The 25318-nt window shown below is 39.6% G+C and overlaps 2 protein-coding genes across 17 annotated transcripts in view; one reads left to right on the plus strand and one right to left on the minus strand.

Moving 5' to 3' along the window:
- The window catches only part of LOC127070968 (RNA-binding protein Musashi homolog 2), a 90405-nt gene extending 72232 nt beyond the window's left edge, over positions 1–18173 (plus strand). For all 15 annotated transcript variants that reach the window (XM_051009610.1, XM_051009615.1, XM_051009614.1 and 12 more), the window contains one exon: positions 787–18173. In XM_051009610.1, coding sequence (XP_050865567.1) covers positions 787–1653 — 867 coding nt within the window. In that variant the 3' untranslated portion in view covers positions 1654–18173. The remainder of the gene's footprint in view (positions 1–786) is intronic.
- The window catches only part of LOC127070982 (uncharacterized), a 44552-nt gene extending 19291 nt beyond the window's left edge, over positions 1–25261 (minus strand). For both annotated transcript variants that reach the window (XM_051009660.1, XM_051009659.1), the window contains exon 1: positions 24419–25261. In XM_051009660.1, the coding sequence (XP_050865617.1) occupies positions 24419–24523 (105 nt within the window). In that variant the 5' untranslated portion in view covers positions 24524–25261. The remainder of the gene's footprint in view (positions 1–24418) is intronic.
- Between the last annotated feature and the right edge of the window lie 57 nt (positions 25262–25318).

Here is a 25318-nt window from a genome sequence, read left to right on the forward strand (position 1 = left end):
GATGCACCAGTTTCTATTCCTTTCACTTTTGCACGAGACTTTATACAGTAGAAAGTAGAAAGAGAGTTGTACTAATCGATGTAACTAATAGCTGAGAGAGTATAAAGGAAGTAGAACGTAATAGTACAATGTATTATATTGACCGTAAAAAAGTGACGAAGGGCAGAAATATATCGAAAGTTTGCTAAACGTAATTGGGGAAACACGTTTCGCGTAGGGGAATCGAGATTACTTACGATCCGTAATTGATACTTAAAAATTTTATTCTCCTTGTCTTATATTTAACCCTAGAATGTTTGTCTTTAAATTAGCTTGGAAAGCCTTGCATGTAAATGGTAGTTTGGTAGCATTAGCTAATTGTAAATAACAACATTTATATATACATTATATATATATATTTATTTGTAATACGACTACTTTTTCGATGCAGTTAGAATCAGGAATATATACGGATACGGACACGCACATATATGTATAGGTATATGTGTGTATGCATTTCGGCGATTGGAAATTGTTCGGTGAAAAGAGCAGGGCGAGAGACGTGTTATCGAGTTTTCGCGATATTGCCCAGGTGAGAGAAACGGTCGAGCGGCGTGTTTGAATTTAGGCGAGAAACGGAAAGAGACAAAAAAGAAACAAAGCAATACAAAAAAAAATAATAATAATAAAAGAGAAAAAAATCCGAGCTAAGTTTAAGAAAAGAAAAGAGAAAAAGAATGAAAGCCCCAAAAGGTAGAGAAAGCGGACAGTCGTGCATCGTGGCCGTTCTGGCTTTATCGGTTACAGCGTAGTCGTGGGTTCGGTTTCATCACGTTCGCCGAGCCCGGCAGCGTCGACAAGGTGCTGAAGTGTCCTATCCACACCCTGGACGGGAAGAAGATCGACCCGAAGCACGCGACGCCGAAGAACCGCGCGAAGCAGGCTAATCGGACGAAGAAGATCTTCGTCGGTGGGGTGAGTCAGGAGACGAGTAGCGAGGAGGTAAAGGCCTACTTCAACCAGTTCGGCAAGGTCGAGGAAACGGTGATGCTGATGGATCAGCAAACGAAGCGACATCGGGGTTTCGGCTTCGTTACGTTCGAGAACGAGGACGTGGTGGATCGCGTCTGCGAGATCCATTTTCATACTATCAAAAACAAGAAGGTCGAGTGTAAGAAGGCTCAGCCGAAGGAAGCGGTACAACCGGGTGCCCTAGCCCTCGGTAAGAGAGTGGTTTTGGGCGCGTTGGGCGTTAGATTGGCGCCCCAACCGCCGCTCCCGGTGGCCGCGGCGGCATCTCAGATCGTCGCCGCACAAGCGCAGGCCCAGGTACAAGCGGCCGCGGCCGCGGCTGCGGCTGCCCAAGTACAAAACGCCGTCGCTGGCTACGGAAAGTTGTTCGCTAGCAGCTATCCCGCGTTATCCGCCTACAGATACGCGCCCTATCCGATTCCGGCCGCGGCGGTCGCAGCCGCGGCCGCGGCCGCGGCACCCGCCCCGGCACCGGCCCCTCCTGCGGCTGCCGCGGCCGCCGCGGCTGCGGCTGCGGCGAGTCCGGCTGCGGCGGCAGCTCCTGGCAATCCCTATCAAGGATATTCCCTCACCAACGTCGACATGTCGAGCTTCCAAGGTGTCGATTGGGGCTCTATGTACGGCATGGGCATGTACGTCTAAGCTCCTTTCTTCTATCGTCACACCTCTCTCTTTCTCTTTCCTTCCTCAAATTCTTTGCTTCCTCCGTCTCTCCTCTCACCACTCTTACGTCCCGTTCGCGTCGTTTGCCTTTCGCTTCTACCAGCGACTCCCTCCTTCCCTCCCTCTTTCCTTCTTTCTCCGTCTCCACTTTGACTCGTCGCCCATTCTTCCTCTCTTTGTCTATATGTTTCTCTCTCTCTCTCTCTCTCTCTGTCTCTCTCTCTGTCTCTCTCTCTCTCTCTCTCTCTGTCTCTGTCTCTGTCTCTGTCTCTGTCTCGACCATCACCAGCTTGACCGCCGACGCGAACATTCGGAGAAATCGAATGCGAGATTTACAAGTGCCTGCTGCTTATCTCTCTGGAGTCTACGACGATGACAACAACATCAATAAGAAGATTTCTCGTCTATCTTCGCGAGAAATATCGAGGCAACATCGATCCCTTGGTAGAAGCGCGAACGCACGGCGCGAAGCGGCCGCACCTTGACATATTTGTTATCTCCTTCAAGATCAAAAGTTCAAACCGATAAAGACTGGAATACGGGTATGTACCGCAGGATGACTGATCTCGTCGATTAGAGAGATACTCGTAGCCACGAATTCGAATTAGAGGAAGAAGTGTAGCTGCGAACGAGTCGCGATATATATATGTACCTCTAGTTAAGGACGAGGCGAGCGCGTGGAGAAAAAATGGGAATACCGAGGAGCGAGAAGAGAAACACGATGCTTCGAGACGAATTCCAAGGTTTTTTTTTTTTACGTTCTCCTCGTTATTTTTTTATTGTCTCGATTCGAAGCTATCACGATTTTTTGTTTTCTTTTGTCCCCCTATTTTCGAATCGTACATTCGTATTTCGCGCTTGTCGATTCGCAAGTTACGCGTCCCCCGTGGCAGCGTCACGGTCTCGTTGTCGCGGTCTCGTCTTGCGGCCCCGATCGTAATTACCGATTATCAATTAAAAAAATTCGCGTCGCCGAATCGACCCTTCGATTAACCGGTCGTTCTCCGTTTTTGAACGCGACGCGTGCAAGCAATAAAATATAGCGTGAAGACAAAAAAAAACGGGGCCAGACTCGATACCGCCAACGAACGAATACGTTCCAAAGGTCTTTGTCTCGGTTTATTTAAACATTTTTTTTTTTTTTTATTCTTTCTCAAATGTTCTTTCTTTTTCGCGTTACGTACCCAGCGAGAACTTGCGTTTTCCCAAGAGATAGTCGAAAGTATCTATTATATCGATCGTATCGATCCCGACTACGATCGATCTTTCCTCGACTTTCGATACGTATTTTCGTCACTCTCGGGAAAGCGTAACACGGCGACTCTACACTTTCCGTAAAAAAAGACACGCATACACGGGGACACGAGAGATATTTGCATGTATATGTACGCGAATATATATACACACACACACACAAATATATACTCACACACCCGCTCACCCCTCGACACACACACACACATACACGCAGAGAGAGCACACGAAATACATACGTACACGTATATACACGTGTGGAAGGTCGCTTTGGTCGACAAGAGTACAGACAAATACGTCTAGATATATGATGTATAGCGTAATACATATATATTTTTCTTCGAGTAACGGAAGACAATATTTCTCCGATCTTGATCGCGCGTACGTTAATATTAATAATAACTTTTTAGATGACGCGTTCGCGTAAGATTAGGTTCTCTTGCGTAAAAAGCTGGGTTAACGTTACATTTACACGAATACACACATGCGCGCGCGCACTTACACACGGCGAGAACGAAACACGTAATTGTACGAGACACGGATAGTATTTAAAAAGACATTTCGACATCCGTTTTGAAATTCCGCGCGCGCGTGTACTCGCTCGGAAATGACTACGGACGACTCTTTCTGAAAGATGGTGTAACGGAAGGACTCTTTGTTTTCATTGAATTGCGAACTCGGCGAGTTTACTTAAACGGAATAATTAATAGCGATAACGACAAACAAGACAACTTTTGACGAATAAGAAGAAGGCAAAATACTTTGTCTGCGCTCTATCCGCGCGAGTATAATAATAAAAATAATAATAATAATAATAATAATAATTACTATTACTAAGAGAAAAGAACAAAACGGAGAAGATACTCGTTCATAGATTACGTTTTAACCGTATGCGTATATAAATGTATACACGTACGCGCGGGCCTACTCGACGTACGACAGATGCCGCGCGTCCGTCCTACGGAAAGTATTAACGTACGTGCGTGTATACGCGTATATATATGTATGTAAATTATATACATAAATATTCTATAACCATGTAAGTCTCGTTCGTACGTTGGCAAACGGACGAACCAGGAACCCAAGATTGAGATTAGCTGGACGCGCGTTAACCGAGCGAGTCTAATTAGATTAATTAAATCTTTAAGCGCAGGATTAAGTTTAGTCGTTAAGAAGCGATTAATTTATACGAATCGCGCGTAGAACGCGTCCCGAGTTTCTTCGAAGTCCCAAACTTTCGACGTTTCGAACCTAGAATCGTCGCCAAATTCCCTCGGTCTCTCGCGAAGATTTCGCTCCTCGCAGCTCGATGCCCACCGTGTATATTAAGCGATTCGATCGAGCGATCTTAGTTCGTTAATTCTCCCACCTTGTATTTATTCGTAATTACGTGTTAAGACTCTTCGTTATCTTAGCCTTCAAAGTATTATGCAACGAGTCCTCGTACCGCGTACGATTTGTTCTATCTATCCGTTCGTCTTTTTCTTCTCTTTCGTTTATTTACAACCTTTGGCTGTGCAAGGCGAATTTAATTTTATAAATTATTATTACTTCCTTTCTTTTTTCCTATTATTTCGTAGCTTTTAAATCAATGATCGCTATAGACCGAGGGACGGTGCGAGCAGAGAAAACGAATAAAAGAAAAAACAGAGAGGGGAAAAAGTTGAGGCAAGCAAAATATCAGGGTACGTTAAAAAAGAAAATAATAAAAAGGGGACAACGTTTATTATCATTATCATTATTATTATTATTCCAATCATTATCGGATGTCGATAATCTCGGAACGACGTTGTCGTCGCGCGAGGAGGACGAAGGATGTGAGAAATTTCGAGCAATAAGCGATAAAAACAACCTTATAAAGCATCTACCGTATTACCATTTTATCGATATGTACCTATAACGATAATTTATAACTATAAGCGAGCGTTGCGTACGTTAGTCTTACAAGATGAAAATAAAGTCTAGAGATACGAAAACGATATACTTAAGAATATGCTGAGAAAGAAGAAGAGAAAAGGACATTGGGGGTGGGCTTGGGGAAAAAGATGAAAGATTAAATAAGCGAGAAAGGGAAAGCGTGAGAGAAAGGGCATACGCGTATGACGAAGGAGGAAGGGTTTGTCATCCCTTCCGAACGATAAGTAATATACTCTAGTGATATACGCATATACATATATATATTACTATATATGTATATATCTATATATATATATATATATTAATTATATACGATATTATTATGACGATAATCATCCCGTATTATTAGCGATGAGAAAACTCGCGAGTGATGTTTATGACTTATAAATGAAAAGAACAATACATTTTAGGAATGTAAGGGATATTAAGCGAAAATAAGAAAAGGAAGGGATGAATTGGCCGAATGGAGGAAGAGCGTACGCCATCGACGATAACGAAACGTGGACGGGTGCGTGCGTGCGATAATGCGGACGAAAAGAGAAAAAAAAGATGACGAAGTATCGGCAAGGAGAGACGAGCGAAATACCGGGCCTGAATTTTTACTTATTCTTCTAATCTATCGAGTACTTTTTCCTATAGATTCCTTCATTTTTTCTTTCTCGATTTAATCGAGAGATAATAACGAGAGATAACGCGCCCGGTATCGCAAACGTGTCTTCCCTCTCTCTTTCTCTCGCTCTTTCCCTCTTCTCCTGCTTCTCCTACTTGACACACGGAATTTTTGCTTCTCGAGGGGGAGGGGAGAGATAAAGAGAGAGAAAGAGAGAGAGAGAGAGAGAGTGTCCGTGTGTTATCCGACGCACGCACGCATACACGTATACGTAACGATCTTGGTTTTAAGATCAATTCTCTCTCTCCCTCTCTCTCTCCCCCCTCTCTCTCTCTCTCTGTTGTAAGGCTTGCTCGTCGAAAACAGTCGAGCTTTCGTGATATTTGTACTTAACTGTTAAGCTCACTCAAAGTTGGTGTGTTGAATAAAATAACACATGACCGATTAATCGATTATAACGCGATTATCAAAGCGTCGATAGCAATAACATTTTTGGTAGACGATTACGACAAAGTTTGGTGCGTTCGACTCGACGAGCAAGCGAACGAAATCGGCAATAATAAAAATCGCATTAGGCGAACGGGGAAAAGTATTGATCGTCGTCGACATTTCTGTGTTCGGAAATCGTCGATCGTTCTTCTTCAGCGTTTTTAATAAAAAATTGATAGAAAAAAGCGTAATAATTATAACAAAAGAAAAAGAAAGAAACAAGTTTTTGCGGTGGAAAGCTCGTTCATCTCTAAGAAGACGATCGTGATTTCACGGTGCACGAACTAGAAAAAAAAACAAAAGAAAAAAAGATAAAAGGTGAGACCATTGCTGTCGAGAATTCGTTTTCGATTGGAATGCGTCGAGAGATTCGATCGTTCGATCTCTCTCTCTCTCTCTCTCTCTTTCCCTCTCTCTATCTCTTTCTCTTTCTCCCGATTTTTGTTTCTTCCGACGAGAGAGAAGGAAAGAGAAAGAGGGAGAAAGAGAGAGTGTCACAGATCTTTCTCTCTTTTCGTGCTTCGTTCCAATTTTTCATCCCGACGAAACGAATCTCCTTCCTATTTCTCTCTCATTTCTCTTGATTATCCCTTCTCTCTCTCTCTCTCTCTCTCTCTCTCTCCCTCTTTTCTCTCTCTCTCCTTGAAATTCATATCCCACGCCAAGAAAACACCACTTTGGATACATACCTACCTACTTACTACCACCGACGATCATATGTATTTTACACTGCGGATGTCGAGAGTAATTTATTATTAGCGTAGCTTGTATTTTGATGAGCGCTAACCACCTACTAGTTGAGTGTATGAATCATTAGGTGAAGCATGCTGGTTGAATTATCTTCCACTTAATCTCTCTATCTCTTTTTCCTTTCATCGATATATCAAATATATATATATATATATATACACATGTATATATACATATCTACGATCATTTCTCTATCGCAAGATGAAATCATTTTCGATTATCTATCTTTGGAAAGATAGAGAGATACGAGATCGTTAATAACTTTAACGAAATCATTATTATTTGTTGCGAGAAACATCGGCCCCATTTTGTCGATTTAAAACGAGCCAGTAAAAACTTAATTTACCTAAAGATAATTACTGACTCATCCTGTGTATGTATATGTATATTATAAATCCTGCTTCCTTCGCCTTTTCCTTCCATTGGCCATGCGATCCAGCATCGAAAAGAGGAGAAGAGAAAGAATATAGATCCTCGCAAACCTTTAATATTTTCGTGATTTTTTCTTTTAAACGCTTCTTTTAAGAACCCAGTCTTTCCTAAAGATATATCGAAAGAAACGATAAGTATGGAATTTATGAGTCGCGTCGAGTTTACTTTCGAGATCAAGATGTGATCCGTTGGCCAATCCACTTTTTTATCTCTCTTTCTCTCTCTATCTTTCTATCTATCTATCTATCTATCTATCTATCTATCTGTCATCTCTCTCTCTCTCTATCTCTAACTCTAATCCACCGTTCTTCGTAATCTTCCCACGTATTTTCTTTCATTCCATTGGAATAAGTTCGTAACTCCCCCCCCCCCCCTTTCTCTTTAATCTCTCGTTGCTACGATTTTTCATTTAAGTCGTTTTTGTTGTCTCTTTTCGTTGCGAATATTCTCTCTCTCTCTCTCTCTCTCTTTCTTCGTCCATCTCTTCTTTTTTTTTCGCCTGTGCTTTTGCGAGGAAGAAAGATGAATTACACGAGAATGGGGATAGGTATAGAAAAAGAGAGAGAGAGAGAAAGGGAGGGAGGAAGGGAGGGAGAGAGAGAGTCGACGAACGTAAGAAAAGAGATACAGAATCTATCTCTCTCTTTGCTCTCTTCATTCATCCATTTTCTTTCGACAATCGAGCCACCCTTAGCCAGCCATCCAACGCCTAATTGTGTAAAACCGATACTCGAAGACTTGTATTATTACTATTACGTATGATTATGATTATTAATTAATTGCCATTATTATTATCATTACTCTTATTATTCTTATTATTATTAATATTACTTATTATTATTCTTATTATTATTGTGCATCAGCATCGCTATTACTATTATTATTCTTATTATTAGTATCATTAATGTCATTATTATTAGTAAGCTACGAACACGCAAGACACAAATTCAACACACGCGATATACGGGCGCGTAAAATACGTATTCTGACAGACAAGTACACGTACACAGAAAATAAAAGTAGTATAAACGCGGAGTGCGTGCGTGCTCGTAGTATATTCTTTCGTGACTATATACTTTGCCCTTTATTTTTCTTCGTGCCACTCGCATGTGCCATAGAGAACGCGACTTTCACCCCCTGGTCGTCTTTTCTTACTCGTCCTTGTGTTCACGCAGACAAACACGCGCACACGCACACGCGCACGTAGAGATTAATAGAGAAACGCAGAGAATTTCATTCGTTAGGGCTGAGAATTCACGTCTTCCTCTCTCTTTCTCTCTCTCTCTCCCCCTCCCTCTCTTTCTCTCTCTCTCTCTCTTTCTCTCTCTCTCTCTCGCGCGCGCGCGCGCGTAGTCACAGACATAGAAAACCCCAGCAGCACAATCTCTTCATTTATTTAGTCGATTTTTACTTACTACACGTTGGAATAACGTCCCGAAAGAGAAGGGCCAAGGGATGAGAGAAATGTGCGCGCGAGAGCGTGCCGAGTGCTCGTTTTTCCTAGTCAAGGGTGATGTACCATCCCCCAGCCACCCTCTGTGCGTGTGCGCGTGGGTGTGCGTGCATGTGCGTGTGTTATACCACGAGAGAAAGGCGATCGATGGTGTGGTGCGATGCTGTATATCGTTAATATCGTCTGGGGATGTTACCGTCGCGCCAATATTTCATTCAATTAACAATTAACGATTACAATTGAAATGTAGAATCGTTGAACGAAACTCCCACATTGACAAGCTACTTCGTACAAACATATTTTTCAATGTTAATAAGGAAGTAATATGTTCCAATTGTGATGGTTAATATTGGCCGGTACTATCAACGATTTCAATCCCCGAACCTTCGACTCTCTGTCATCTACCGGGTGTTTATCGATAATCGGTCCTGAATTTCCGATTTCGCAAGTGTAACTTTGTATCTCGCGATGGAGTAACGAGCTTGGGTTATATTCGTTCGTTATATTCGTATTACGATTTACGTTCTAAGGCACTGATCCTTGTCTTATCGTTTTCTTTTTTTACGTACTTTTCATTTTCTTTTTCTTTCTTAATTCCTTTATTAATTATGTACTTACTAAATATTCGTTGTATTTAATGTGAACGCAGTTGTACTTACATTCGCGAGAATCAGCTATTTTTTGTTTCGACGAAAAAAATCGTTTTCGTCGTTTAAATGATCGCGACTGTTTGATCATATTTTTCTTTTATTTTGCGTTAGAAATCATTTTTGTTTGTTTAAAGTTCGTGATTGAGAACGATAACGTTTTACGTGCACGCACGCATCTCTACACATAATCATGTTACACACACATAGGCATACAGCTATGTTCATTCACTCGCTAAAATTTCCTTGTTCATTAATCGGACCCAGGAGCGAGAGTAATACGCGACGAATGAAACGTCGAACAAAAAAAAAAAAGAAACAAAAAAAGGACATGAACGTATTAATTAGTTTAGATAAATGCTTAGAAAATTTGCCAATAAAGTAGTCGTTTAAAACTGGTAGCTAACATCTTTGTGTATCTTCCCTGTATATTCTTTGATGATTCACCCTGCAATTTCCCAAACCCCCTTTAACAACAATCCGATGCCGTGCCTTTTTCCCTTTTGTAATTGATTACTATTGTTATTATATTATTATTATTACTCATTATATTACCTGTAACTCGCCTAACCGTTCGGCAATTATTAGTACTTACTTTGGTGCCTGTGTATTTTATTATCTGTTCACACACACACACGCATACACAATGTTCTCTCTCTCTCTCTCTCTCTCTCTCACTCTCTCTACCTACCTATCTATCTATCTATCTATCTATCTATCTATCTATCTATCTATTTGTCTAGATCTTTCTTCTCTTCCCAACATCAATTTCTTCCTAATCTGAGTATTTATCTCTGTGTATTTATTATCATAATCATCAATGTCCTCGTCACCGTCTCGTCGTCCTCGATGTATATCATCGTATTCATCGCTACTGCAATCATCGTCATGATTCTCATCATCGTCATCGACATCGTGATCATCGTCATCATCATTTTTGTTGTTCGTTATTAAAAGGCAACATCGGTCCTGTTTGTGCCAGTAGCGCTCGGCGCATGCCCCGCGGGGTCTCCGCTAATTGGCTAATTAATATTAAGCCGTAATTACCGTCGTTAACCCCGCTGGGCACTAGTTTCACGCCGCCCTCTGGTTGGTCAAAATTCCACGGATTGTCCTCGAGTTCATTTGCTCTTTCTCTCTCTCTCTCTCTCTCTCTCTCTCGCTCCCTCTCTGAGAGAAGGAAAAAATCCGGCAATTTAGTGAAAACGAGACTGCTAGATTTCAACTTCGAAACGACGAGCTCTAATTTCTCAAATTTAACAAGTGGAGCGAAAAGAAAGAGCTTCTCCATATATTCATCAATTTCAAAACGTTTTCCTTTTTCCTTCCGGATATATCCAATGGTTTTTACCGACCGAACAGAGAGTGGCGTTTTACGTATATATTTCTAGCATATAGATATATATATATATTTGGTATACACTTAGATATCCCTTTAATATATATTATTCCAACCCTTACTATCATCATCCTCCCTCGTTATCTTGCTTATCGAGCGGTTTAAGATAGCCAGTGGAATTGTTGTAGCGGCGCATGCATCTTAGCTAGACTGACCCTGGCACATTCTAACCGGCAAGTAAGAGTACAAATAAACGTAACTCATATATATTTATTCATTCCTCCTTCTTCCTCTTTCCCTATCGTTCTCTCTTTATCTTTTATCCTAAAGAAGATCCCAGAAAAAGAAACACCAATCTCTCTCTCTCTCTCTGTCTCTCTCTGACTCTCTTTCATCTTCCTTCTCCTTGCAAACGCAGTGATACATGTAATTCTAACGATTTTTTTAAGTATATCCAGATCGTTTTAACGAAGGAGAACGTTTCATCCCTTCTACCTCGACTGTCTCTTTTTAGCCCACCTCATCGGAATTTATTCTAAGTCGATATGCCGCGATATTCGTGGATATTAAAAAAAGAAACAAAATGAAGAAGAAGGAAACGAATTGTCTTGCCTTTGATAACAAACTAATGATCTCAGCTGTGTTGTACGTACGTACATACATATATACATACATACATAGATACGTATACCGTAATCAATTTCTAATGGATTACGGCTAAGTTGTCCGAAATTTCGGAAATTTTCTGCGCGTTTTCTCGAACGTGTGTCTGATATAGTAGTAGTGCGTATCGAAGGAAATCAAATAATGGTAATACACGCAAAAGGACAAAACTTTCTCTGTCGGAACAATAAAATGCGTGATAAGTTAAGGCAAAATTTATTTAAACGTTCCTCCGTTTCTAATCGTTTCTATCTCCTTTATAGAAAAAATAAGAAAAAAAAAACAATTAGTAAGAAAAAAAAAAGAAAGAGAAACGCAAGAAATAATCGTGAAAATTTTTCTTGGAATTGTTGAGTTACGCGCAAAAAAAACAGGACCCAAAGGTAACGTGAGATGCGTGCGCATCTTACGTACGTAGAGTGTGAGAAAGGGCCGAGGCCGGGACCGTATCGGTAGGGATAACCTGCCTCTGCATCGACGCTTTGATTCATTAGAGTGTGTAATCGCGTTGGGTCCGGTACTTAACCTTGAAGTTTCAACGATTAGTGCGATTAGATCGTTCAAGATTAGAGTAGATCGATATTAGCGTGTTCTCGCAGTAGATCATCCTAAACGATATATTGAAATATTAATTAGTGTTATCATTAATTATTACTACATACATATCAGTACGTGCAGAATTTTTGAAAGAAATCGTAGTACTTTCTTTTTAGATAAAGTGTGTTTTTCGCGGTGTGTGCGTGTGTGATATATTAAGTAGATATCAAACAATTTTTAACTCGTACACCGCGATTAAAAAAGTTCGATCGGTTAATAATTATCGCCCATGTATTGTCGTTCATCTAGTCATACTTGTTTATTAATTCCTAATACGGGCGTGTTATCACTCGAACCTAATATCCTTCTCCGAACCTTTTTTTCATTCCTTGTTTAGACCTGCTTTTCTCTCTTTATCTCTCTCTCTCTCTCTCTCACACACACACTCTCTCTATCTCTATCTCTCTCTCTCTCTCTCTCTCTCTCTCTATTCTCAACGTGCAAACGAATCTTCCTCCGTGAGTATCGGAATAACCCGTGTGCCTTAATCCGAACCTTTTTACCCATCTTTTACTCCCGAGTATGAGCAAAACGAAATAAAAGTAAAAAAAAAAAGAAAACATAAACAAAGTCAAAGGAATACCAAGGACGATTTAGATGCATATTAATCCTATAGGCAGTAGAGAGTTGTGTGTCGATCGCTAGAGAATCCGCCGATCTTCGTTCTCTGGGTTGTTCAAAGTGACCGGGGCGAAAGGACGACGTGATCAGGTAAGAAGAAATTCATTTTATTCTTTATCTCTACGTATATATTCCGCTCTGTTTACCTCTCTCTCTCTCTCTCTCTCTCTCTCTCTCTCTCTCTCTCTCTCTCTCTCTCTCTCTCTCTCTCTCTCTCTCTCTCTCTCTCTCTCTCTCTCACTCACTCACTCACTCACTCACTCACTCACTCACTCACTCACTATAAAGTACAGATATATCTTTCTATCTGTCTATCTATCTATCTCTATTTCTCTCCTGTAGATGACAGATTTAGAAGTACACATAGATAATCGTATATTTAGCGTGTTTAGTGCAAGCATAATTTGTTGAAACTAACAAGAATTTGTTTAGGAGTTCGGCTAATTTACTAGCACTCTGCTTTCGTTTTCTCTCGATGATGGAGGAAACGATGATGCATCGGACGTATCACGCATTATTTGATAATGAATGTAATAGCGTAATGTGTCTTACTCTCGGGTGATCGATCGGTCGTCGATCGGTGGTCTACGCGTGTAGTTTCTCTATCGAATTGAATTTTCCGATCGCTCTTTTAACCAATATTTTTCTAGGAAAATTCAACCGGTTTCTCGTTTAATATAATACTCTTTTTAATTTCTATTTCTTTGTATCCGTTAAATACATTTTATTCCAAATCAATGTGTGTATTACGATCTACACAACACGATAACCAAGGTTTCTTTTTTCCTTTTCCACTTTTTTTTTTCAAACGTCTATTAATCCATTTTTAGAATACACACGACGTTACGACCGTGAAAGACCGAGCGTTCCCTCATCAGCAGCATAGAATAGCATATATTAACAATGTAAATGCTACTCGCGTTGATAGTTTAAAAGGTCAATCTGTCGAGTTGGTGGTACGACGCAAGTATCCAACGTGCATGCGTAATAAAGCCTATGTAACTAATCGATATATAAACCGATTGTCTCGTATCCGGTTTGTTTCTTTTTCTTTAGGATACGACAAATCGTTAATGAAGTAAAATATTAAAAGAGAGAAATGATGCGATCATTGTCGATACGAGACAACGGTACGTACGATGAATGTGACAGTGGAGCCTATACTTATAGTAGTCGCATGCGAGATTTGAAGAAAAGAAAGATCGTTGATCTCGGCAACGGTGAATGCCTTTACTGCCATCATCCATTAAACCAACCAACAACAACAACAACCATTACCTCAGTCGACGGCGAATATCGAGGGAACAGAATTATAAAAAAAAGAAAAAAAAAAGAGAGATAAGAAAAAAGAAAAAGAGGACGCGTTTCATCGACGCATTCGACACACGAAAGTTCAGATGTCAATTTTTATGCGAGTCATTTTCGATAGTCGGTGCTTTGAGAGAATCCTTTAAAATAATTCGTTCTTTTGGTCATTTATAAGAACTTATCGAGAGATTACAACTAATCGTATATTATATACAGGGTGTTTCGACAAGATTATTTGTATTTCGAAGTACGCAAAAATGTTCGTACAAACGTTGGGCCGTCAGTTCGAAATTTTGAAAGAAACGTTATCTTTCTGTCTTGTTTTTATTTACTCTTCTCTTTCTCTTATTTTATTTTTTCAAAAGCCATGGGACCCGCGCATATTTCATAGCGCTTTTACAAAGGTTGATAGCCTTATTTCTGGCGTGTGCCGGCGTCTTGTTCTTCCAGTACATACTTATACGTATGTAATACGTGTAAATATATTCGCATATATCGCATATGTATATTTATATTTGTGCATTTTATCCGTGTACATTGATTCGTCTAATGTACGAGTATAAATATGCGTATATATTATAACGGATGTACGATTAGTATCGTTGGCCAATGTGCCAAGCATGCGTTGAAACCGTAGATCAGTGTTTTTAGATTTTACGAGAGAAAACCAAGTGGAGTTCTACGAGACTTTCCAAAGATGACAATGATCGTTAGAACGTTGATATTATATTAAACCGATGATCGTTTGGACTTTAACGATTTATTCGTGCATTTCTGTTCACGAATAAATAATGCAATGAGGTTTCGATCGTATATTTTAACAAGAATCTTACGACATGGAATATTCGATCTCGATGCTTGCAAATATTCTGCCCGAATCGATACATTTCCTTTGTACAAACTAACAGAATTCGATATTTATTTATTTATTTATTTATTTATTTATTTATTTATTTATTTATTATAAGAATTGCATCGATTGTAACATTAATTTTTTTCCCAAGACGCATTCAGTCTCATAGATCTTTATTATTTCTCTGACGATTTATTGCAAAGAAGAATGATTGGTACGTGACTCTAGAATCTTCGCTCTAGAATCTCTCGTATCTTTGTCTCTCGTCTCCTACCTTTTCTCCAAATATATATATATATACATACACCTATTTCAATTCCCGTTTTCGTGTGATATGGTACATATCGTTGTTAATGAGATGAAAAGAAAAAAGAAAAATTCGTTGAATTTGCTACATGCCTAAGTACGAGAGAGAGAGAGAGAGAGAGAGAGAGAGAGAGAAAGAGAATAGACAGATAGATATATAGATAGATATATAGATAGATAGATAGAGAACACACCAACGTGGCCTTGACACGTTTCATTTCTTTCCCTTTTTCTATGAAAAACGAGACAAATTGAAAAAAATGTTAAAAAAAAAGAAAAAAAAACGCTTCAGGCAGTATAATTGTTGCCGACTCAAATGCAATTAGAGTAATTTACATTGATCGAAGAGTGAGACAGCAGATTAATTAGCATTGCATGTAATCACGCAACGAATTCTTCTTTAACATGGGAAAACTAATGGGGATCACCGTTGATACCACTTTCTCTTCTTCTACAATTAGTACTATTTAGAATTTCTTTTTCTTTTTTTTCTTTTTTTTTTTTTCTTTTTTTTTTAATGAAACGAAGAAGGCAATAAGAAGCTAGCTAGCTAGTTAATATCGACTCGACGTGTACTTTTCTACAACTTCTTATTCACTAATTCTCTCGTATCGTACAAACTTTAACAAATAAAAAAGAAAAGAGACCAAATCGAAAGAAAAGTAAAATTTGTATCGTTCTCTTATTAGAGATTATTATTAGGACAAATTCGAGTTACGAAAAGAAAAAAAAGAGAGACAGAGGACAGGGAGGGGGAGAGAGGAGGTTATCGTGACTCGCGTTACGTATCAAAATCAAAAATTATTCGAGCGGGAGAAAAAGGCGGCAATAAGATAAATAAAAAATGTGCAGTCTTCCAAGATCGTCGCGTCTAGGGAAGCAGAGGAAATAAAAAGAATAAAATAAAATGTAATAAAATATAATACTTGAATCGGGAATTGGAACTCGCGTAGATCCTGAGACATCCCATAGTCACATAGTCGAGTAATGTAAATATACGTGTATGTATGTACGTATATGTATGTATATCGTACATGCATATTAACAGACATACTATGGACATTTATGATATATACTACGCATACACATCACACGCGCGCACACCACATATATATATATTTTTTCAATCTAATCCGAGTGATCTCCCTCATCTTGTTGAAAAAGAAAAAAAAAAAAGAATAAAAAAAAAAGGAAAAAAAATAAAAATAAAAACAATAAAGAACTCGTTTCCGATATCGTTCTTTAATTAATATACTCGTGTGATTTCTTTTTTACGTATAAAGAAGAAAAAAAAGGAGTCCCAGCAATACTCTTTAAAGAATGAAAAGTGATTGCCGAATTACCTCGATTTCACGATTTCGATTCTTTTCGCGCGATATATCGATGCGAAACTCGAAAAGAATCTCTCTTTCTTTTTAAATATATATGCATACATATAGATATATATATATATATATATATATACACATATATATACACACACACTGACACACGTGTAGTATATATTTCTTTTGTAAATAGTTTCCTCTTAAGCGATCTAAGCCTTATTCTAACCGGACGAAAATGCTCTCAGTGAGAGTAATTAGAAGAGTTAATCGATCGAAGTTCATTAACGATACGATATCGAATCTAAACCGTGCGAGATAGATCGTCGATTTTCCCAAACGATATATAACGATATAATGTGTAAATTGGTTTGTGTTCTTCTTTTTTTCAAATTCTATTCATGTGTATGTACATACGTGTTTGGACAACAAGTTAATCATTAAGAAACGTTCAGAGGAGACGTCACGGTTTTGATCGTCGATACCGACTTATTTCTCTAGAGAGATTTAGAAATTAGATTTAGATCTTAGAGTCCCACTCTCGCAAGATTTCGTCGTTTGTGCGATTATTAACTATTCGATATTGCATAAGATAAAAAAAAGAAAAAGTAATCGTTGTTCGTATCAAGAGATGTTGTGAAATTAGTCCTTTCGACGAAAAATTGCAGAAACCCGGAACACACTTCCTCGTAATATAGTATACGTAGCAGGTAGAGAGTTATCTTAAAAAGAAAAAAAAAAGGAAGATACTTTAATCGCTAATTATCGTTAACCGTACACGAAACGTAATTATTGCGAAGCAAGTAGTACTCCAATGTTTCTCCTTTCGTCGAATGTTCTTCTCCATACGTTGTCGTTAGTATCGTATTATTACGAATTGTTCGTTTCGATGTTCGATATCGATAACGTCTAGAAAATCGAAAGGATTTCGTCAGGGAGGACGAGAGATGATTTTTCGGACGTTCGAGATATGGAACGTGTTCTCTATTTAAAAAACACTATGTATGTATGTATAACGTAGAATAGTATTCACAGTTTCGTTTACTCCTAAAGGAAAGTATTCCTTTTTTTTTTTACCGAGATCATTTTCACACACGTAAAGGGTTGAAAACCTGTATCGCATTATTATTATTATTATTATTATTATTATTATTATTATTATTATTATTATTATTATTATTATTATTATTACTATTATTATTATTATTACAATTATTATTTATGTATCGTTTGTTTTCCTATCGTCGAAATAAATCGACAACGTAGTTAAATCTTTTGAACCCGTGAACGTATGTACCAAGTGGCAACGATTTCACATTGTTTCTCAGTTTTATTAGTACAAGAAAAGATCGATTTGGAATTAGAAATAATTTCTAATACGATTCGTTCGACTCGACGAAAATCGTCTCTAATGTCTGATCTCGTACTTATAATTTCTTTTCTTCCCATTTTTAAGACTGATGCTAGATCGTTGCCAGTAGAGAAAAACCCCGAATTCCGTAAAAGATACAGCTATCATAGAACGCTAGTTAGACACAACCAAATAGTAAGAAAATACGTAGCGACTGTGCGTTATCGATAAAAGCTATACTTTGATTATTAAGATTTGAAAAGACAATTAATAATTATTTATATGTATATATATATATACACATGATTATACAAACACAATCCACACACGCATATATATATATGTATAAATACATATTAGCGAGTAGTAACGAGAATGGACAAACGAGAAAGAGATGCGAGAGCGACAGGACGGAGAAAGGATTGTAAGCGAGAGAAAAAAAGAAAAGAAAGAAACGAAAAGAAAAGAAAGGAAGAAGAAGAGAAAGAGAACAAATAATTACCAACGTATTTACTGCAGGTAAACTGATTAACTGTGTACCTGTTGTTGTTGAAAACATTAAAAATACTCTTATTCCACGCTAAGCGCTTGCGGTATATGTCTTTTTGCTCCTCTCCACCATATCGTCCATTATCGAGAAGCTTAAAAGGACCGTCGTCTTCTCTTTCCTCTCTCGGAAAACTAAGAACGATTTCAATCGCGAATACGAGTTTCGGTCGAAAATAAATTTTCGTTGAATAGATATATGTATCGTAGTACCGAATCTACGAAGCGATAATATTCGTTTGTTGGCAAATAAGTTTTGACCAATTTTCTTTTTCTTTTTTTTTTCTTCCTTCTATCAGCGCGAACGCGAGTGTCAATATTTGTAAATATCGTAGGAACGTTAGTATTTGAAGGAGTAGATGATAATCATCCAATATTTGTGTCCTTTGACATACACAAAGAGAGACGAGTAAACAAACATACACGTATCCCATTTATACATATGTACACATACATTCCAGCTGAGCTACGACGTTGAAGCCAGTAATTATTAACCGAGCATGAAGATACGTAATAACGAAGTGCGTATTAACGAGGAAATCACCGTTGAAAGTATATCGAATCGAAATAATTATTTTTCTCTTCGATCGGAGAATGACAAATTTCCTTATCGTTCGTTTATCGCAAAATTCTTGAGATGTATATATATATGGACCTTTGAGAGATTTAGATTCGATATACTTTCGAGTAATACGTACAACGACGAAGACGAGACGATCAAAAAGTAGATTACTCGCTTATTCGTACCAAGTCGGAAAGTAATTAGGAAAGTCGAGAGGTGAGTGACAATAAAGGACGAATATTTTTGCATATATTTTTATCTTGTAACAAATATATATGTGTGTGTATATGTATATATATATATACACACACGTATATGCATATGTATATAATTGTGACGTACGTACGTTACAATTCGTTTACACTTTACGACATCGTTCGTTCTTAACATTTTTTGTTCTAATCATCCTACCGTTAAAACCCTTCCTAAAATATTCCACCGTGAATCCAAGTAGTTTTTACTCGATATATACATAGATTACTATATGCGTACTTGAACCAACATTAGAGTAAAATAACGTAGGAAGTCGTCTTTACTCGTAGATATTAATATAAATTGATCGTCGATGTGTGTATCGTGAAATTGTATGTAGAGAAAGGATCTCTAGTGACGATTCTTTCGTTCTTTTTGGCAACGAATTTCCGAATTTATCTAGCATCTATCGAGAACGATGTGGCCTACGATGACGTTAGAAAAAGTAAAAAAACAAAAAAGAAACAATAAAGTAGAAAAGACATTGTACGTCGTCTGATCCATTATTATTAAATACATAGACGTATGATTCCATAGGATCTTTCGGCCAAGGTCCTTTACGCGCAGGGAAATACTTGCAAAGAGTGTTACGCTCGAAAGAAGAAAGAGGAGGTGGATGCAACGACAACGAAATTTCGGAGGAATATTTTTTTTTCCAGGAAAATGGCAAAGGGAACACCAGGGAAAGCACATCGATTAGGAACTAATAATAATAATTATTATTATGACGATAATAAAGATACATACACGTTAGAAAATATTTGTACGTTGCAATCTTAGATGAAAATAATATCGACGAAATGAAGGAAACGAATCGATCGATCCTTTTGGATCCTAACAACCTCGATTATTCTTCGCATGGACCAGAAATTCGTTCGTTTGATCAGGACCATATAGTTTTCATCCGTATGTACACCGTGTCTCATTTGTCTCGAAGAAAATTGTTGGATTTCGAACGATTCGATCGAATGAGACGCCTTGTATGAGTGAGCTCGTAATTTAATTGTACGACGTATATATATAAAATATCTATAAAGATTAAGAAGCGATCTCGAAGGTCTTCCACGTACGCTTTTCTCGCGTTTCACAGATTCTTATCGTCTCGTTGTCGTAAGAGGAACATTTTTTTGTATCGTTCGATCGTTAAAAAGAAAAAGCGAAAAGATCTCTGACAGGTGCGATAAAGAGCGTTCGATCAAGCAAACTTGTAACATTAATATGTATAGGAAAGCGTGCGGCACTTTTCAAACGGGCAAAACGAGATCGAAAAAGCAAGCTGCGTTTATTATTTTGCGGTATATGAGGCGCGCACATACATAAACATGTTTACGTATATGAACGTATAAGGACGTATGTGCGTCAAGCAGCAGTAACAACACCGGCGGCGGCGGCGGCGGCGGCAGCAGCAGCAGCAGCAGCAGCAGCAGCAACAGCAGCAGCAGCAATAAAGCGTTAGGAAAAGTGACTTAAGTTAAGTGCTTTTATATGTTTATCCGAGTACAAAGGGTGTACATAGGATACATATACACATATACGTATATACGATATAAATATGTATTATTTATGCTAGTGTATGCGTGTGCGTGTAAGCTTCGAAACGTGTGCTCGAAATTAAAACGGCAATAAGAAAGTTATTGTATTATCGGGGGATACGATCGTCGATAGGGGAAAAAAATATCTATGTAAACATTTGAAATAGGATAGACGCGTTCTAGACCCAGTTGATTAAATGTTTTCTCACTCAGTCGTTCCAGTGCGATCGGACGAGGAATACATTTTCAACGTTTCTTACCAGAGGGAAGTCGTCTTGAAGATAAAAAAGAAGAGGAAGGACCAGGAAAAGGAGATCGAAAGCAAGCTTTGATTACTTACGAATCGAAATATTGATTGATATCGTAATATTATATAAATGACGTCGCTATACTTTTTGTTCCATTGTGATTATCATTATCATTATTACTATTATGATTATTATTATTATTATTGTCATCAGTACCGACTTTCAATCCTATCGCTGTGTGTTACCACTCTTATCGTTACGTAAAACTAATTTATAATGGAAATACTAATAAGGCGAAGGCTTCCGTGTAATAACCCCATGACCCCGTTTTTCTCGCACGACCAAAGGATATACGTATATACAGGGTGTCTCGCCAACGATGGAACGACGAAACAAGTAAGTAACGTAGTACATTATATCGATCGAAGCTAAGCAACGCGTTACGACGATTTCACCAGATTATCCCGATTATATTCCTGCCGGCGGAGAGAGTAGAAAATTAAAGTCGAAAAATAATACTCGAATCTTGGAGCGGAGCGAGGAAACAAAGTACACGGTAGTGATAAGAGGAATAGGAGAAGGGCGAACGTATCGTCGAGTAATAACGTTCGAAATCGAAACGAAAGGTTAAATAACGTGTTACTCGCGTAAGTAGGTATATAAGTTTGGGTCACGTAAGGAACGGGACAATTATCGACCGCTAAAAGTTGCGTTATCCCATTAGGTGGAATAAATCGTTCTCTCTTTCTCTCTCTCTCTCGATCGTCTGCTACGATATATCACGGCTCGAGAATCGAGAATAAGGGAAAAGGTAGGGAAGAAGGTCGTGACGTTATCCCCTTAATATCGGTCGCATGTTCTCTCTCGCATTCGTTGCGTTTCGTTCGAAACGAGTTTAATACCTTGACACGAGAAGACTCGTGTCCTCGAAGGTCACCCAGGCAGATTTACAGGCTTGGAAATGCCTGTCGTTGACCCAGAGGAGGGCGAAGGAACGGCTCTGGATCGTGGAGGATGAAGAGGAGGAAGGGAAAAGGAGGAAGGAGGGTATATATATATATAGAAGGGAGGAGAAAGCAGATCGATATTGAAACCCCCTGGGGTATACACGTTACCTACGCTCCTGTCTGCTAAATAGCAGCTCGACCTGAGAAAAGGCTGCTTCAGGGAATGTAGACCGTGTGTGTGCGGCTTTTCTCTTATAGCCTTTCTATCGTCGACGAGAAAAAGAGGATAGAGAAGAAGGGAGAGAAGGGTCGGACAATCCTAGATAAATTCTTTCGTACCTCGAGCCCTTTCGCCCGTCTCTTTTCATTTTCTACGAAATCGATCGCCCTACGCCATGTTCGCTCTTTAATACCTAGAACATGTTTCAACGCGAAACGACGGATATCGTTCGCTTTGTCGAGTATGTTTCAAAAGCTCGAGATCTCGTTAGATCGTGGCATGTTTTCGTTCCGCACACACGCACGTTCCTGGAAGGAAAAGAGGGTGCGAGAGGGCGTTTACGCGAATCTTCTCGCGGACACACCCCTGTTCCGACACGAGCGTCCTACTCCATTTCCTTCCTTTCTTCGTCTCGCGAGAACGCGAGAGAAAGGGAGCGAGTCACGACGGCTCATTTGTTTATTCCTTCGCGAGAGATAACGCGATAATTGCGACGTCGCGATTAATCGGACGAGTTTTAAAAAGATATATCCGACCGAACTTGGATCAGATCTTTTCGAGTAATTTATTCCTTCCTACTTGTCGATATTTTTGTCGAGATTACTTCGTTCGACCGTCCGAAACGCGACGATGATAAAATCGCGAACGTTTCTAGGCTCCTATAGAATTTTCGTTTAAGAAAAAAAGACACGTAGGAGAGGAGACGCCAAAGATTTTTTTTTTTCTTTCGTCGCGGACACTCGATTTCGCTGTGTAATATTCCGCGTACGTCGGCTCGAGGGGCTTTTCGAGGATTTCGTTATCACTTTGCTACGACGTGATATTCAATATAGCTGACTGCATTATGTAGCGACTCGGACAAGACGTTGGCTGGAGCATGGGAAGGGAGAAGGAAGAAAAAAGAAAGAAGGGAGAAAGTCGAACCCGAGTAAAGTATGTCGTTTGCTGGTCTTGCATGCCAACTAAGCAAAACGTATACGAGTATGTAGAGCGCACGAGTATCTCTGACATTTCTTCCGATCTTTCGCGCGTAAAAACGTCGAGATCGTTTGGACCGATAGACCTTTTTCTAACCTTCTCTAGAGCGTAGAGAAAAACGAGGCGCGAAAATCGTACCACGGATATTTTTCTACCGAACGCGTATGTCTAATCCATTTTCTCATTTCCCTAGTAAATGCACGTTTCCTGTAACTCGTTCCATACTCTCGTTTAATGCTTCGCTCCCTTGAGCGTAGAATCGGGGGAGAGAGAAGATGGGTCGAGAGAGAGAGAGAGAGAGAGAGAGAAAGGGTGGTAGGTCTCTTGGTAAATGTTGAAAAGAAAGGGAGGGAGGATAACGAAAGAACGAACGAACGCGAACGGCAAAGAGTCGCAGAGCTTAAATCTTTGATGCTGGAGGGCTCGTCTAAATGCCCGCTTCTTCCTCTACGGGTTACTTCCTTTATTCTTCGTACAGCCCGATGCAAAACTTAATAAAGGTAAGAAACGAGAGGCATCGTCTCTCTCCCTCTCCCTTCTTCTCTCCTTTCTTTCGATCGAGCCGAGCAAAGAAGATCCAACGAGAAAATGTCATTTAACGAGCACTAACTTTACTATTATTCATTTTTATAATCTCGATTTGCTCGATGAAAGTGTCTCGTCCCAGACATCGAAAAACATTTCCCCTAGAAAAGCGATCGTTTTACGAGGGACGACGTCGAGACCCGGTTTCCGGTAGAGGGAGAGGAGGAGGAGGAAGAGGTCGTATCGAAGAGAAAAAAAAGAATTCCCTAAAGAATTCTCGGTACCGAGACGTTTCCTTATATCTCAAGAAAATATACTGCCCTCGTAAAGGAGAGAGAGAGAGAGAGAAGATAGAAAATTGCAGCTACGTGTGGACCATCGAGATAGTACGTACGAGACACGCGACATTTTCTACTCCGCTAAAACGGACGAGCTCTTCTTCTTCGCTCTCGAAGAAAAGAGAAAGGGAAAAAGAAAAACTGAAGAAACAGGGAGTCGTCTCTCTCTCTCTCTCTATCTTCCTCTTTTCCCTTTTTCCCCGGGTAAGTTGTTCGCATCTTTGCCCTAAACATGTCCGGCTCTGCCGTCGGCTCGGCGATGTTTTAAAAATAAACTCGCGCTGGAATATCGTTTCTACCGTTGCTCCCTCCGTATCTTCCATCACCACTACCACCACCAGCAGCAGCAGCAGCAGCAGCTCACCTCCACCATTACTATCCGAGCTACGTCTCTCGGGTAGCGCTCTCGTCGCATTCGAAATGATGCTTTTATCTCGATTGAACCGCGCGCGAATTCCATGGCCGAGGCTTTCCTCCAATTAATATATCGAACTTCCTGGCACTCGAAGGATTTTATCGACGAGAATCCTGTGAGATATACGGCCGCGATCCGAGTCTAACGCACTTTTCTTCCTTTTCGTTCTCCCACCCATCCCGTCGGCCGTTCTTTCGTCGTACAGCGAGGTAAACGATCGAACAAAGTTGAAACTTTGAGAGCTATCGATAGAAAATTTCACTCACCTCCCACGAATGGCCTTTCGGAAGTTTTAAGTTCTTGAAAAAGTTCCAGCGGTAATGACGCTGAAACTGCGAGCTACAATCGGGCCTCTCCTTGTCGTTCGTCATTGCGATCTCAAAGACGTTGAGATCGTACGACCGACGTAGATGGAATAATTACGAGACGATTTCGCGCGTCTTTGTCTCTCGTTGAAATACGCGATTACGTCGTACGCGATCGAAACGACGATCCTCGTTTCCCTTCTTTTCAATGTTTTTCGCCAGACAGGAAATTGACTTTTTCATTCGTAATGCTCCCGATTAATTATTCTCTCTGTCTCGCACGTGATTGGTCGACGCGTTTACAATATCTCGACGGCGGCGAGTTACGTGACAATGCAAGAAAGATTTAAAAAAATGTTACGCGTCACTCGATGCGTATTCGATTCGATATTTGTTACACGGGTCGTCAAGGATCGCATTTCGTTCCTCGCTTGTCGATCGTCGTTCTTTTATCTCGAAACTAATCGATACGACGTTTCAGAAACTTTCGATCAGTTTCGATCGTACGGGGTTTTCGCCCGGAGAACCGCGTACACGCTTGGCTGCCATTGGTCGCGCGTACCGGATTAAAAATTTTATGCTAAGATGGCGATAAACGTGAGCGATGGCAAGCGCGCAACGTTCGCGTTTCTATACGCACGTGCACCTAGCCTTTAAGCGCAACGAAAAGATCTTTCGATCTCATTGGTTAGGGCGAACGAAATAAATCAATCGGTTGTTTAAAAAGTTTTGCGTTGCGACGCGTTGATTGGTCGAGCTGTCGACGGAGGATGTCGACATTTTTTTCTACGATGCGATTGGTCGTGGAAAAAAGATGGTGGAACTATTTGGATGGTCGTTTAAAAAAATAGCTAAAGCCGG

Source organism: Vespula vulgaris, chromosome 20 (genome assembly GCF_905475345.1).
Source record: "Vespula vulgaris chromosome 20, iyVesVulg1.1, whole genome shotgun sequence".
NCBI lineage: Eukaryota > Metazoa > Arthropoda > Insecta > Hymenoptera > Vespidae > Vespula > Vespula vulgaris.